This window comes from Schistocerca piceifrons, chromosome 4 (genome assembly GCF_021461385.2).
Source record: "Schistocerca piceifrons isolate TAMUIC-IGC-003096 chromosome 4, iqSchPice1.1, whole genome shotgun sequence".
NCBI lineage: Eukaryota > Metazoa > Arthropoda > Insecta > Orthoptera > Acrididae > Schistocerca > Schistocerca piceifrons.
The window spans coordinates 470893771-470911106 of record NC_060141.1 but is presented as its reverse complement, the minus strand read 5'-3'; the positions used below and the strand labels follow the sequence as shown (position 1 = coordinate 470911106).

Below are 17336 nucleotides of genomic sequence, written 5' to 3'. Positions count from 1 at the left end.
TCACTGTAGCGAAACGGTGATTAAAAAATCGTTCTCATCACTTGAACTATGCGTTTACAGTATGTGCGGTACTTCTCACACATTGCTCCTAAATAAGTCACTGGTATTCTGTGGCAGTTTACCTGAAACTGTGTGCTGGCGTACGGCGGTTGGACTGATGAATGACCTTGGTCGTATCTTCAAATATATATCGTTGTTTGCACGCGAGTCCACAGTCGTTTAATGGCCTTTGAGGCACACTAACGGCATTTTCTATCTCCGTCCGGCCGACTTCATTCGTGCTTCTGCATCCAGTTCCTGATGTGAAAGAATGATCTTGTAGGAAACATCATCCCAAATAAGTCTAAAGCTCCGTCGAGTGCTTGCAAGCAGCAGGAGAACGACATCACGGAACTGAATCAATTCATACGGCTCCAAATAAAATAAAAGTAATATAAAATACCCGTTTATATATTTTGAAAGACGTCATATTTGCCGTTGGCCGTAAATAGTATTTATTTTGCAACTGCAGTTTCAACTTTTAGGCCATTTTCGAGTGGTAAGACAAAATATTTTGCATCAGCTCTTCTCAGACTTTAAAATACTCCTACATGTACACATGTCATCGTCAAAGCAGTGAAAAGGCTTAGTTTCGATGACATGAGCTGAAACAAAATCTTTTCCAAAACCACTTGAAAATGGCCGAGACTTCGAAATTTCAATTGTGAAATAAATAATTTCCACGGTCAACGGCGAATGTGATGTTCTTTAAAAATTTCGGCACAACAGTGAACCCCGTCCATGAGAAGAGTATCATACGTAGTAATTAGTGACATTATGTAACTACAGCGTATTTGAAGCAAACTTTAGGAAACGATGTCGGATGGAAAAATTACTTTGCACGTATTGGGAAAGGGAAACAACAGATGGTCCCTACCGGCTTCTTAAAGACCGACCTCTGTGATTCCTTCGGATAATAGCAGAACAGAGATTCATACTGACAGACGTATGCAATATCTGATGACAGCATTCATACATACAAGATATTAGTTACAATTATTCAGTGTCCTTCATTCTGGACCCAAAATTACGTTAATGAGCAGCCGAATTGTAGTTAAACAGAGCACATCCCCTTTACCACGAACGCGGTGGCGTTTCATCGTGTGCGGATTCCTGAAGGCAATCGAAACGTCGGGTACCATGGTGATCCTTGGCTGTCGAAAGCTGTAAGTACCACATCGATGTTTGTCGCAGCGGTGTCTGAGAAGAACATCTGATGGCGGTTAAAAGGAATGCAAATAGATGCCTCGAAGATCAGGATAAGGATTGTTTATTCAAATTATCCTGACAAAGTTCGGAAGCAACGTGGTGGTTAACTGTCTTTCCAGCTGGACGTCGATCCGGCAGGGTACTGTGAGCAAGCTGACAGATGTCCATTACCTTCGGTTCTTCGCTTGTGAGTGACGATTGTAATTATAATGTAGTCCCCATTTATTGCATAGAAATAGCGATTATGAAGAAATCACAACGGGCTCGAACACTTCTCCCGAAGGAACATCAGTGTCTCATATATGCCTCCATCGGCATGTGCAGAAACATAACGCACCATATCAGTGCAAGTTATATTCTTTTCTCACATCGAACGTCTCATGGTTGTCTCCAAGAGATCTTGATAATTGTTGTATCCTCTAACGTGTAGCTAGCGCATCTGCTCCTATGTGACAACTGCTTTCAAGTCACAAAACGACGAGACGGTTCTAGGTTGCATAGCTTTCAGTTCGTCCAATCTTGATTTGGAGAATGATTTTCAACACTGTGGTGCAATGTCAACACTACAAGTCGAGCTAACCAACAGCAGTCCTCTCATACACACCTTATTGTTTCCATGTCTGCTCCTTCAAACATGCATGCAAGGACTAGATATTGTAATAATATTACAGCCTAAATGGGTAAAACGACGATAGTACTAACGTTCAACTCGTTTGTCTTATTAGCCCTATAGCGGGAAGGCAGGTAAGCTGCGAGCAGTGGAAGAGTACAAACTGTGGCGTATGGAGTTATGGATCGGGCTGTAAGCGTGCGCGGATAGCCAAGATTAAGGCGACCGCTAGAGATAAACGGGGATATCTGGGTTCGAGTCCCAGTCCAATAAGAATTTTCAAATGTCACAATTGGATATGATTTTCATGCCTAATACAACGGAGGTAAAAGATATTCATTATTGCGACAAATTTTCGTTAACATCTACGCCTTGTTGATCATGGAAGTTTCCCGTGGTGTTAACACAAACATTCCCAGCGAGATGAGTGTGCCGTCAGGTAGCATAAACACCCGAAAGAGCAAGAGAGCAAGGGAATCTAGTATTCACTATCATGCTTCCGTTAGAGACGGAAATTGTCCTGTCTTGATAAACGTGTTTACAGTTATTAAACGTAAAGAAGGTTTATTCGAAAAAGTATTTCAACTCTATGGAGTCAATAAAATGGTTCAAATGGCTCTGAGCACTATGGTACTTAACCGCTGAGGTCATCAGTCCCCTAGAACTTAGAACTACTTAAACCTAACTAACCTAAGGACATTACACACATCCACGCCCGAGGCAGGATTCGAACCTGCGACCGTAGCGGTCGCGCGGTTCCAGACTGTAGGGCCTAGAACCGCTCGGCCACCCCGGCCGGCTATGGAGTCAATAGTTTACAGTAGTAGGCTCATAATTTAAAATCTATTAACAGAATCAGCTAACAGCCTTGATGCAGTGATAAAACCGGTTCCCGTTACATCACCGAACTTCAACGCTGTCAGGGTAAGCTAGCACTTGGATGGATGACCACTGGGGTATGCCGAGCTCTGTTGGGAAGCAGGCTGCACTCAGCCCTTGTGAGGCCAGTTGAGGAGATACTTGACTGAGAAGTAATGGCTCCAGTCTTGGAAACTAACAACGGCCGAGAGAGCGGTGTGCTGACCATATGCCCCTCCACATCCATATCCAGTGACGCCTATCGGCAGAGACTAACACGACGGTTGGTCGGTAGCGTCGGGTCTTCAGAGGCCTATTCGGACAGAGGTTCGATTTTTACTGACAAAAAAAATTGTCGTCACACCATTTGTCGAGACAACGTTCGTCAAGTAGCTAACTTAATGAATACTAAAAGACTTGAAGAATATCGAATTGACGAGCCAGAATATAACGGATATTGAATCACGAATCTTGCTGCAGTGAGGTGTTTTGCCTGCTTCAAAGATACAGAGAGCTGTACCGTAGGTGCAGTCACAACGGAGAGGTACCTGTGGAGGAGTCAGACAAATACGTGAATCGTAACAAAACTGCGGGAGTTTTTCCTCAGCAGCTCTATGTTTTTTAGGGTGTTAAAACCGAATTTAAAGTTTTCAGCCTTGCCGAACGTCGGCTTCACAACGAAAAACGCAAAAAATCTCGAAATTTTAGCACTTCTTTTAGCTTTTCGCTCACATGTCGAAAACTATACGTTTTTCGACATGACTACTCGGCAAAAAAGAGGTGGGAGTGGGTCGTTTGGATGAAGGGCACAGAAGGTATTTTTCGTAATTTTCGCTTTGCTTCCTCCCCACTTATGAGACAATTAGTAGCTACAGAAGTTTCCTATTGGAAAATTTAATGTTCTTCCATGTGATGTAGGGGATTTGTTGACGACTTGTATATTCTTAGAGTTGTAAACGTTGGGAATGGGCGTTTTTGCTGTCTCCGCAGAAGGGTAAAAATAAAAAAAATTAAAAAAAACGCTGCTTTTCAGCGCCCTCTACCACCGATACCACTCGTCATAAATTCAAACCTGTCTAGAGCATTTTGTAGTAAATTTTGTCTGGTTTAAGTTCCCACAGAAGGGTAATCTCCGAAAAACACATAAGTTTTCGAGGTGTAAGCGGAAAGCTGAAGACAGTGCTAAAACTTCGAGGTCCGCTGTGCGTTCAAAGGCGATTCGGCCACCCAAAGAGGGCCAAAAATAAATGCTGACCAAGGGAAAAGGATGTCGGAAGATCACCTAAACTGATATCATCTTATGCAGAATGCATTCTTTCCATCCCAAGCTCAGGAGAACGGTAGCACAACTTTAAACAATGTTTTTGTTGATTCTTCATTAATAGAGTAGCATTGCGTTAGTAAAATGGTAAATGACCTTTCAAGTCATAGCGCAAAGTCTTCAACACCAAAAGGAATTCGTGATCATACATATGTTTAATACAACTACAAACTAATAAATTCTTCTCGAGCTTCCAGCAGCGTCGAGTGGTTAAAATCCCACGCGCTTTCGACCGAACTCTCCTCGGAAACATGACAATTACAGGCTACTTAGAAACGTTAATCCAGAGCCTTTTTTTAAACCTTATAAAGAAATCAAAGTGGCGTAACGTTTACAGTTCTGAAAACATAGGCGATAAATATGTTTTCCTCTACCACTTTTCTCATGTTTTTTAAAAGCTACTTTCCGTTTGAAGATTTAAAGCAGGGTAATGGCTCTAAAACGCACCATGAAAGGCTGAAAAATTGGGAACTATTAAAAAACGTTAGAAATCGTCAAAATCGAGCTGAAGTAGCCAATTACAAATAGTACTGTAATGTTTTTAAAAATGTCATTAAGAAGACAAAAAGCATGTGATATGCAAATAGAATAGCTGATTGTTAGGGTAATATTAAAACCATACGGTCAGTCATGAAGGAAGTGTCTAGCCAGCAGCACAAACTAAAGTCAGTATGTAGCAAAAATGCTGTCTTACTGATGATTTACATGCAGGTACAGTATTTAACACATTCCGAATGGAGAATCTGAATTAAATAAAACTTAGTTTCTTCAAGGAGTCGTATAACATTCTTAGAAAATTGCTTTCCAAGACTGCTATCTGAAATACACCTCCGTGTTACTAACAAGGGTGAAATTCAATCAATAATTAAGCCGATGAAAAGCAGGCAATGGTCAGTTTCCGGCACGATTAAAATGCTCGAGTGAAACCACTTTAAAAAGAAAAATCCGAATAAATGCGAATAGGACGCGAGTACCGAGGCTTCAGTACAAACTTAATTGTGTATACAGATAGTTCATCCATCCCGGGAATCGATAATTTCGAGGTTTTTTGTCTGTTATCGATATCGATGTTGGCAATATGTCAAAATCTGTAACCCAAATGGGCGTATATTTTTATTGCATTGTCATAGAAGCTTAAAGTTTTATACGGCCAAGAGACTGTAGACCTTACTATGTAACGCAAATTTCAACTTGATACACTATCCGTTCCAACGAAAACGGATTCTTAACAGTAGAACAGATACATAGACGAACGGATTTGCAACAGAGTGATCCTATAACGGTTCTATGTTTACCAATAGAGGTACGGGACGCTTAAAAAGATAATGAAGGCTATTTGAGATCTATTTATGTGCTATCGCTGATTGCTAAAGTCATTGAAAAGGCTGTGTATGCAGTATAAGGGTAACTGATCATTTCAGTGCCCATAATTTGCTGTCAGACATTCGGTTTGGTTTCAGCAGTAGTTTAACAACTATAAATACTATATTCTCTTTTCTCTCTGAGTTATCGGACGGATCAAACAAAAGGATGTGAACGCTAGGCGTCTTCCACGATTTAACTAAAGAGTTTCGTTATGTTGAGCACAAAATATTACTACGGAAGTTGAGCTATTGTGGAATGAGAGGAATAGCTCGTCTTATACTTTAAGAGCAGACAGCAAAGGTGATTATCCACAATAATAAGAACGGCTATGACGTGGAGTCTGATTGGTGTGCGATTAGTTGAAGAGATGCCTCAGGGGTCGGTGCTGGGACCGCTGCTGTATTTTGCATATATAAATGGTATGCCTTCTAATATGACAGTTGATTCTAAAATATTTCTGTTTACTGATGTCACTAGCTTGATAGCCAAGGATGTTGAGTGAAATACAGGCAGTTTATCAAATAGTGCAGCTTGAGACATAAGTTCATGGCTTACAGGAAATAAATCGGTGCTAAATCACAGTAAGACTCAGTTTCTAACACACAGTTCAACTAAAACTGATATTTCCACTACACATAAGGGGCATATGACTAGTGAGGCTGAGCAGCCCAAATTTCTACCTGTTGAGATAGGTGGGAATCTGTCATGGAATGCTCATATCCATTGTCCAAAAACTGAATTATAGCAACATCTGTAATAAGTGACAATCCAACAGAGAAAATAGTCTACTTTGCTTATTTTCATTCGCTTATCACATACAGCATTATATTCTGGAGTAACTCTCCCCATTCACAAAGGGTACTTTTGGTTGAGAAGCGGACATTTCGAGCGAAGTGTGTTGTAAGTTCGCGAACCTCATGTTGACCCCTGTTCGGGAGTCTGGCAATTCTGACATTGGCCTCTAAATGCATACATATTCTTTAACATCGTTTGTTGTTAAAAGCATAAACTTATTCCCAAGAATTATCAGCTTTCACTCAGTTAATACTAATCAGAAATCCAGTCTGCATTTGGATCGCATATCCTTGACTCTCGTAAAAAAAAAGCGCACATCATTATGCTGCTTCCATTTATGTAACCTACCACAGAAATTAGACAGTCTTAGCAGTAATCCACGCACCATCGAGTCCAAACTGAGGAACCTGCGTAGGATCACTCATTCTATTCTTCAGGGAAGTTACTGGAAAAAAATTAAGCAAATTTCTTTGTTACATTGTTGATTATGTTAACATCTACTCAGGAGCTTGTCGTTTCAATAAGATTCGTTTCAGTTTTATCAATTATTAAATTCTGATGTTAATTTCATGTATTGACTCGTCAATGACCATGGAAATTTACGACTTAATTTGGTCCTACAGAATTAGATATGTAAAGTAAAAACTACACAAAACCTTCAGTGGGAAAATAAATAAAACCTCGATTGTAAAAGCAAGAGAAGTAAATCGGCCATGTCCTTTTGGAAGGAAACATTTTGGTATTTGCCTTAACTGATTTATGGAAACCATGGAAACCCTACATCTGGATGGCAGGGAGGGGATTCGAAACGCGGTTCTCTTAAATGTGAGTCCAGTGTGTTAGCACTACGCCATCGCGCTCGTTGAGCGGGGAGAAGAATCGTCGCAAGTGAATCATCCCAAACGACCGTGATGATTTCCGTCGAGTACAACACTGGAATTAAGAGAGTCTCCCTCAGAATACGCCACTGACCTATTAACCGAAGTCACATTCTTAGAGATCATCCAACAATAAATGATGTTTGCAAGAAATCTGTACATCTCATGTTATGTTGGTTGACAAGACGGCAGACCTTAGTTTATTGTAGTTTATTGTGGAAACTCCCACTTTTTCCTAACAGTATTTTTATTTGTTGACTTTAAAAATTGTAGCTGTGTCTTACCTCATTCTTAAACTATTAGAAAAGAGACTTCAATCAGCAAGGGTGTGATCAGCACTTCTTTTTTTTCTCAAATAATAAACCAGCAACATTATTGGGTAGTGTTTCTAGTCATATGTTTTCCGCGTTCGAAGAGATTTCGGGATTGCAGCCGGTCATAGTAAACTTCATTCCACAACATTTCGACTAGACACCTGCCAGTCATCTTCAGATGAGCAATTGAAGACTGACGAAGACGGTCGCAACTCAGACGGACTTAAACTTTGGTCCGAGGTGCTGGAAGCATAGCAGAAGCCTGCTGTTCCTCCTGGAACTGTTGATGATAGTGGGCCTCTCTTGATGGATTGTCCTGGAGTTGTGCTGTGGTAGGATAAACCATGGCAGCTTGCAAGCTAGCTGGCTGACGAAGACGTTCTCTCCGCTCAGACTTATATAGCGCGCTGAGAGTATTGCCCCGCATGCGTCGTAATCACGGTGGCAGAAGGACTACACTGGCCGGCGGCACCGCCCTCGCTGGAGGAATTGCAAGGATCAGCTGTGTTAGGCGTTGCCCTCGCCGCTGTCATCGGAATATTCTGGCGTCTTCGGCGGGAGCAAATCTCGGAGATGATGGGATTCCACGCATTATCCAGCTGGTAGCCGCTATCACGTTTCATTACATTTTCCGGAATGCGTATTACAACGGATTCTTTTATAATCGAGTCCCAAAAAGATGTTGCTGTGTGTTTTGTCATACTCCATTGAATGTCCGTTGGAGATACAATATTCGGCAATTGCACACTTTCTGGGTTGCAGAAGGCGAGAGCAACGTTTATGTTCTGTGCAACGTTCTTCCACCGTGCGTGTTGTCTGTCCTACATAGGTCATACCACACTGGCAAGCTAGTTGTAAATCCTCGCCTTCCGCAATAACAAATTATCGAAACTAGTATATAAGGACATAATTAAAGACATGTGGATAATAACATCACACAAATAAACATTCACTAATCTTGAGCGTGATCGTGCATACAACATAACTACAAACGTAATCAAATGATATGACGTACATACACATGTACAATTGATCTATGTCGTAATCAGCAATAAAAATGAAAATGCATGTCCATACATAATATAAAAGCTAAAATAAAGCACCGGAAGACCTAAGCGAATATAGAGGACAGAACCAATCATGAGGCTATAAAAGTTTGCATGAAGACAAGATAGTGAGACGAGGACCAGTTAATAGAAAAACAGCCAATCATCAAAACTGTCATTCTTTTGGGTAATGAGAGATAAGTGGATCAGGTACGCATGACAAAATTACTAAAGCGTCAACTCTAATGGAACACAGTAAGGTATGAACTCTACATACAGTGAGATGACAAAAGTCATATTTCCTAATATCGCGTCCGATCTCCTTTTGCCAAGCGTAGTGAAGTGGACTCAACAAGTCGTTGGAAGTCCAATGCAGGAACATTGAGCCATGCTGCCCCTGTAGCCGACCATAATTGCGGAAGTGTTGCCAGTGCAGGATTTTGTGCACTGACCTCTCGATTATGTCCCGTAATTGTTCGATAGGATTCACGTCGGGCGACCTCGATGACCAAATCATTTATTCGAAATATCCGAATTGTTCTTCAGACGAATGGCGAAATGGGCCATTGTCATCCATAAAAATTTCTTTGTTGTTTGGGAACATTAAGTCCATAAAGCCGATGGATTAGAAGATCCAGTCCATTCCATGTAAACGCAGCCTACACAATTATGGCAGCACACCATCTTGAAGAGTACCGTGTTGACAACTTGGGTCCATGGCTTCGTAGCCGTGTGCCACACTGAAACTGGGACTCATCTGATCATGCCACGGTTTTCCAGCCGTCTTGAATCCAACCGATATGGGCACCAGCCCGGAGAGGCGTTGCAGGCGTCATGCTGTTAGGAAAGAAACTCTCTTCGGTAGTATGCCGCCAAAGCCCGTTAACGCCAAATTTCGCCGCACTATCCTAATAGATACGTTTGTTGTAGGTCCCACATTGATTTCTGTAGTTATTTCATGCATTGTTTGTGGTGTCACCGCCAGACACCACACTTGCTAGGTGGTAGCCTTTAAATCGGCCGCGGTCCATTAGTATACGCCGGACCCGCGTGTCGCCACTGTCAGTGCTAGCAGACCGAGCGCCACCACACGGTAAGTCTAGAGAGACGTACTGGCACTCGCCCCAGTTGTACAGCCGACGTTCATAGCAATGGTTCACTGACAACTACGCTCTCATTTGCTGAGACGATAGTTAGCATAGACTTCAGCTACATTTGCTACGACCTAGCAAGGCGCCGTATTCAATTGATATTGAGATCCTATTAATGTATCATCAAGAGCGATGTTCTACAAATGTGGATTAAAGTTAAGTATTCCAGAAGCTACGTACTTTTCTTTATAGCATTCATTACGTATCCTGTTTCAGACCTCACGCCAGCCTTTGTGAGTTTAAGCACATGCCTTTCGGCTTCCTCTCATTGTGTTTAGGCTGTCTTGTCTAGACACAACATTGTTGCTTGTCTGTTAGCACTGACAGACACCACTGGCCTCGGTCTTTAAGTGAAGGCCGTCGGTCACTGCATTGTCCGTGGTGAGAGATAAAGCCTGAAATTTGGTATTATTGACACACTCTTCACCCGGTGTACCTCGGAAAATTGATTTACGAAATGGAATGTCCCATGCTTACAGTTACAACTAGCAGCGTTCAAAGTGTGTTAATGTCCGTCTTGCGGCCATAATCATGTCAGACATCGTTTCACATGAACCACCTGAGTACAAATGACAGCTCCGCCAATGCATTGTCCTTTTATGTGTTCTGTTCGCAATACTACCTCTATCTGCATACATGCATATCGCAGTCCTATGAATTTCATCACCTCCGTATGTTTTAACTCTAGATACAATTTTGTTTTTGATATCACGCTGGTTTTCACTGCTTTTCTTTACATATTACTTTTAGTTCTTAATGATGATGAAGTGTATCGTCGAAACCGCTTACCAATAAATTTATTACGAAACTACAGCAGAGAGTAGCATTGAGTATTGTAATATTCCTATCGGCTATGGTCCACTCCTCCTATTTAATAGGGATGGATATGCCTAAATTATTTGAGTTTAAGCCTTCAATTAGTAGAAGGGCACATTAAGTACATTTTTAAAAACACAACAAGTGATTGTCATCCATACATCCTTGTGTGACCCTCCAGCTCATAAACACAGTTTCAGTTTGTCTGATTGATCGAACGACTAGCACTCCGGTAAGTCACGAACCTTTAAAATTTGAAATGGGTAATCTGAAATACATGATGTCCATAATTGCCAATGGTCTTGCCGCAGTGATAACACCGTTAGGATGGAGCGTAAGACGTGATTCACCTGGAAAGGTCACCTGTCGCTGCTCTGTGGACATCCAGTTGTGGTATTGAATTGCAAATTGCCGTCTTTATCTCTGATGAACAGCAGTCAACATCTGTGCTAGAACAGGACGCCTGCTGTGGAGGTGCATAATCTGCAACATTCGCCGAACGTTCGTACAGGAGACACGGTTGTTGGCCTCTTGGTTCATCCGGGCACTCAGTTGCTTAACAGATTCACGTCTTTTCACTCATACACGTCTCTACAGCCACTGCCCACCTCTGTCATCTATGGACCATGGTGCACCACAGCTACCACGACGTCGGTTTTCGATAGCGCTATTTTGCTATTCACGGAATAATTTAACCACGACGACAGGCTAACAACAAACTTAGTAGTTTCACAAACACTTCCAGTTCTGACTCGAAAGCCAACGATCATGCTCTTTTGGACGTCAAATAATTCGCTCCGTTTTCACAATGCGACTATGACTGTTTTTTCTTCCGTGTCCCACAGGCACGCTTCATATACCCTTCATTGTTAGAGCTGCTATCTGCTGTCTGAGTGGTTATTGCATGTTGGCGTCGAAAATAGGCGTTGATGACATTAATGTGACTGGATGCGTACTTCGGTTCGAATGTGCATGAGCACACTGTACTTTCAATACGATAACGGTATAAGATGAAAGATACATTGTGATAAAAAGTATCCGGACATCCACAAAAACATGCGTTTTTCATATTAGGTGCATTGTTCTGCCAGGTACTCCATATCAGCGACCTCAGTAGCCATTAGACATCGTGAGAGAGCAGGATGGGGCGCTCCGCAGAACTCACGGATTTCGAACGTGGTCAGGTGCTTGGGTGTCACTTGTGTCATACGTCTGTAGGAGGGTCTTCCACAATCCTAAAGATCCGTAGGTCCACTGTTTCCGATGTGATAATGAAATGGAAACGTGAAGGTACACGTACAGCACAGAAGTGTAAAGGCTGACCTCGTCTCTTGACTGACAGAGATCGCCGACAGTTGAAGAGGGTCATAATGTGTAATAGACAGACATCTATTCAGACCATGACACAGGATTTCCAAACTACATCAGGATCCACTGCAAGTACTATGACAGTTGGGTGGGAGGTAAGAAAACTTGGATTTCATGGTCGAGCAGATGCTCAGAACCACACATCACGCCAGTATATGTCAATTGACGCCTCACACTGTGTAAGGAGCGTGGACATCGGACGATCGAACAGTGGAAAAAGGTTGTGTGAAGCGATGAATCACGGTACACAATGTGGCGATCCGGTGGCAGGGTGTGGGGATGGCTAACGCCCGGTGAACGTCATCTGCCAGCGTGTGTAGTTCCAACAGCAAAATTCGGAGGCGAAGGTGTTGTGGGGTGGTCGTGTTTTTGATGGAGGCGGCTTGCACACCTTGTTGTTTTGCATGGCACTATCATTGATGTTTTAAGCACCTCATTGCTTCCCAGTATTGAAGAGCAATTCGGGGATGGTGATTGCATCTTTCAACACGATCAAGCACCTGTTTATTATAAACGGCATGTGGCAGAGTGGTTATTTGATAATAACATCTCTGTAATGGACTGGCCTGCACAGAGTCCTGATCTGAATCCTATAGAACACCTTTAGGATGTTTCGGAACGCCAACTTTGTACCAGGCCTCACCGACCGATATCGATACCTCTCCTCAGTGCAACACTCCGTGAAGAATGGGCTGCCATTCCCCAGGAAACCTTCCAGCACCTGATTGAACGTATACCTGCGAGGATGGAAGCTGTCATCAAGGCTAAGGATGAGCCAACACCATATTAAATTCCAGCATTACCGAAGGAGGGCGCCAAGAACTTGGAAGTCATTTCAGCTAGGCGTCCGGATACTTTTGATCACATTAGGTTAGCTAGACAGTATTAATCGACTACCTACTAATCAGGCATTTCACTGAGGCATTGAAATTCACTTGTTATTGGACGCCACTATATATGTATTACTGGGTGCCTCCTTAGGTCCGACGTGGTTTCCCCTGGTGGGCAACCACCCTGGCGTCCGTCAGTTGAGCAAGAAACTGGGATCGCAGTACCAGGCGTTCACATATCTCGCCCAGAAGTACAAGTCGCCCGTGGTGGGCCTTCGTCTGGGCGGTGACCTAACCGTCATCGTCTCCACCAGAAGCCTCATACGAGAGGTGCTCACGCGACCAGAGTTTGAAGGACGGCCCCAGAACTTCTTCGCGTACCTGCGCAGTCTGGGTCTGAGAAAGGGTGAGTTGCACTGCTTTACATGTAATGTAGCATTACTACAAGTAGTTAAAGGTAAAGCGATAAATAAGGTGTTCAGCTTCACTGTTATCACAAACATACGAACAGAGACTAAAGCTGGTACCAACCAAATATCAAACTGGTATACAGAATCGACATAGGACTCATCCTAGTGGTCGCGATTTAAAAAGCAAAACACAAATGCTGTGGCTCAGTGGATAAGTGCCTGCAATGGGTCTAGATCCCAATCTGTACTAGTACAGTTGAAGACAAATAAAAAACGATGTACCATGAAGGAAGTTCGTAGATGTGATGTACATGTATAGAGAAACAAATGATTACAATTGCAGAACATTGACTGATTCGTTCAAGAGAGAGAGCTTCACAAATTGACTAAGTAAATAATGTATTGGTCTAGTTCTGGCCCTTATTCAAGCAGTTATTGGGCTTGGCATTGATTGATAGATTTTTTGGGTTTCTTCCTGAGGGATATCGTTCCAAATTATGTCAGATTGGTGCGTTAGATCGTCAAGATCCCTAGCTTTTTGGAGGGCCCTAAGCAGAATTCTCCAAATGTTCTCAGTTGGAGAGAGACTCGACGACCTTGCTGGTCAAAGTAGACTTTGGCAAGCACGAAGACAAGCATCAGAAACTGTCACCATAAACAGGTGGGCGTTACCTTGCAGAAATGTAAGGCGAAGATGGCTTGTCATGAAGGGGGGTAGAAAATCGTCACCTACCGCTGTGCTGTAAGGATGCAGCAAATGACAATCAAAGGGGTCCATCTACGAAAAGAAATGGCACTCTAGGCCATCATTCCTGGCTGTCTGACCATATGGCGGGCGACAGTCGGGTTGGTATCCACCAGTGTGCAGAGCGTCTCCAGACGCGTCTTCGGCCTGGAATCTCACTGATTGGAGTAGAACTGTTTTCAGGATGAGTCCTGCTTCGAACTGAGACCTGATGGGCAGCAGAGACGTGTCTGGAGACGCCTCGGACATGGATGGGATACCAGCCTGACTACTTTACATGTATATGGCCTGACAACCAGGTCTGATTGTCTGGGGTGTCATTTCATTTCATAGCAGGACCCCTTTGGCTGTCATCAATGGCACCCTTACAGCACAGCTATACGTTGACGATATTCTACGCCCCCTTTTGTTGCTCTTCATGGCAAGCAATTCTGGGCTTACTTTTCAGTAAGGTAATGCCCGCCTGTACGCGGCGAGAATTTCTACTGGTTATCTTCATGCTTGCGAAACCCTACCTTGGGCGGAAGTGCCCTCTAACCAGCTCAGGATTTTGAGGAGCTAACGCGCCAGTTGGACTGAATACTTGATCGATGTCACTCAGGAAGATATCGAACGACCCTGTCAATCAACGCCAAGCCGAATATGTGCTTTCGTAAAGGCCCGATGTGTACCAATGCGTTACCGACCTACTCAGTTTGTGAAGTTCTTTCTCTTGAATAAATGTTTCAGTTTTTTCTAAAATCGTAATTATTTATTTGTCTGTACATGCACCTCACAACCACTGATGTTCTTTCATGGTGCATGATTTTTTCCTTAGAGTGTATTTTTTTCTATTTATCGATTTTTTCAGGTCTTGCAATGATTTGTTAATGTGAAAATACCAGCTTACTCTGTAGTCACAGTACTACATCACTTCCAGGCTTTGTCCACTACTGACAAGCACTCGAACAACACTGCAACATTCCATTTGTATTGGAATATCACTTCAGCATCGAACGAAATGGGGGATTCTGTCTGAAACCTATGCAAAGGTGCTTTAATGAAATGAAACTATGTGGTTCGAGAGACCTCTCCAAGTCTCAAACATCTATGATGTATATATGCAGACGGACGATAGGGTAATCCGTGCAGCCGTGCAAAGCCACTGTGCCTGCGTGGCTTAGTGGTTAGCGCATCTGCCCAGTGAGCAGGAGGTCAGGTTTGAATCCCGGCCTTGGTACAATTTTTCAGTTGTCGCTTCAGTCTGCTTATATACATCCCAGATGTTTGAGACTTTACAAGGTCTCTGGAACCATATAGTTTCATTTGATGGGAGTGAGAGATACTCAGCGATCAAGGAGTTGTTCTGCTACAGAAAACGGAAAGAATTGGTGAGTGTGTTTACCGCGTAGATGTTGAAAGACTTGGCGGTGTGACTTAATGAGCGAGAGGTAGGCTTATATCAGTACCTTGTAAAATCAGCGTTCTCGCTTCCCACGCCCGGGTTCCCGGGTTCGATTCCCGGCGGGGTCAGGGATTTTCTCTGCCTCGTGATGGCTGGGTGTTGTGTGCTGTCCTTAGGTTAGGTAGGTTTAAGTAGTTCTAAGTTCTAGGGGACTTATGACCACAGCAGTTGAGTCCCATAGTGCTCAGAGCCATTTGAACCATTTTTTTGTAAAATCAGCTATATGGGAGTAATATTTGATAACGAGACGGACTTCTCCAGGTGTTATAAGAAGCAATAAATTTCATTTGTTCCGATGGAAGCCTGAAGTGGATTTTGTGTGTGTCCTCATTTTCGACTTTAGAATGTGATGTTTATGGAGATTTCGGAGGCCAGTTGGTGATCGCGTAGTGACATGTGGTGCCTGTTTTTCAATCTAGTGACCGGATCTGAGAGTCTTCTGAAAGAACGCTGGTGTGCAAGTCTTAAGGACGAAAATCACTTTCGCGTGATGTGCCACTGCCAAGTAACATAGCTCGATGGAACTTAGACTATAAATAGAAAGACCTGCTTAATATAGTACTATAGGTTGCGCCCATGCATTATTATGGCTCTCCACACCAAAACACCTGGACCACCAGCCCTATCATATTTGACAATGTTCTTGGGTAAATTGTGTGGTCCCACCACTCACCATATGAGGGTGCGTCCAGAATCTCTACTCACACACGAGGCAAAGAGGGGGTACGGGAATGATGTTAGGCAACTCCTTCGACAGATTGGTCATCAGCTACACAACAAGACAAAAGGAGCATGTAAGAAATAGAGGGAAACTAACCTAGCGTAATCATACTGAACCTGTTCTCATCCGAGAAGAACACGGGACCACACTTCCCGTTGATCTAGTTGCAATGCTCATGTCACCATCGAAGACGTTGCCGCTGATGTGCGAATCCCAATTGAAAACAGCGTACTGGTCGGCGGGCACTGTAAAGCACGAGATAGCGTGCCTTGCAGTCCTGTTAAATGTGATTGCAATTACACCCACTCTTTGGGCGGGTTCACTCTTCCCCATTACACAATGCAGCGGTCATCTGCCCTTGTAGTTGATTGCGGCTGACTAATTCCTGATGTGGCCGAGCAGTTGTAGGTGCTTCAGTCCGAAACCACGCGGCTCCTACAGTCGCAGGTTCGAATCCCGCCTCGGGCATGGATGTGTGTGACGTCCTTAGGTTAGTCAGGTTTAAGTAGTTCTAAGTCTAGCGGACTGATGACCTCAGCGGTTAAGTCCCACAGTGCTTAGAAACATTTGAACCATCTAATTCCTCTCCTTAAGGCAACAGTGTCCGTGCTTCGGAACGCTCTCTATGCATTTGAAACAATACTGTGAACAGTACCAAACTCCGGGCTACACTCGTCATACTTCGTCCTTCTTCCAGTTTCCAGATGTTTTTTCTCCCTGTGTAATTCCCTGTGAAACCATCCAGATGTTACGTCAGGCCATGATGTAACGAACGGCCACAGTCCACCGTAACTGCTCGCTGATCTACGTACACTGTCTTTTTCCGTCCCTGCAACTTGCCTCTTGTTGCGGGAACAGCCAAATTTGGCGCTATGACCACCATGAGATCTCTGCCAACATGAGATCTCTGACATTATACTCGAGTAGTTGATATGGTATGCTACGTTATCTATCTCGTCCGTACGTTTTGCAAAACAGTGGGGTTGGATTGCTGCTGGAGACTGATTAATGCAATATGAGCAGTGACAATATTATCCGTGTTTCACGGGCCAAATCGAGGCTGACGACTGGTGTTATATGTGTTAAAGTACAGATAATTAGTTTGATCTAGCAATAAATGGTTCCTGGAAACACTGTGGGACAACACGTCGTGTGGGACGAAAAGGAAGATTTCATCCCCGTTAAACGTGGTGAGTCAGTTCCGTGGCCGGAAGAGGCAAGGACACACCGAAGACATAGGACCATGTACAATAAAGCATTGCTGTTATTAAACCAATCTTCAGGATGAGGCCAGACTGTATGGTGTCTGAAAAATTAAAACACCCATATCCTGCAGTAGTGGTCATTAAGTTCCACATAAATTTGCCCTGAATAAAGATGCCCCTTTTACTAAATAAATAAAGTCCAAAAAGGATA

The 17336-nt window shown here is 43.3% G+C and overlaps 1 protein-coding gene across 1 annotated transcript in view; it reads left to right on the top strand.

The window, feature by feature from the left end:
• LOC124795920 (methyl farnesoate epoxidase-like) overlaps nt 1-17336 on the top strand; it is a 188375-nt gene that overhangs the window by 42859 nt on the left and 128180 nt on the right. The window contains exon 2 of the mRNA XM_047260001.1: nt 12752-13006. Within this exon, the coding sequence (XP_047115957.1) occupies nt 12752-13006 (255 nt within the window). The remainder of the gene's footprint in view (nt 1-12751; nt 13007-17336) is intronic.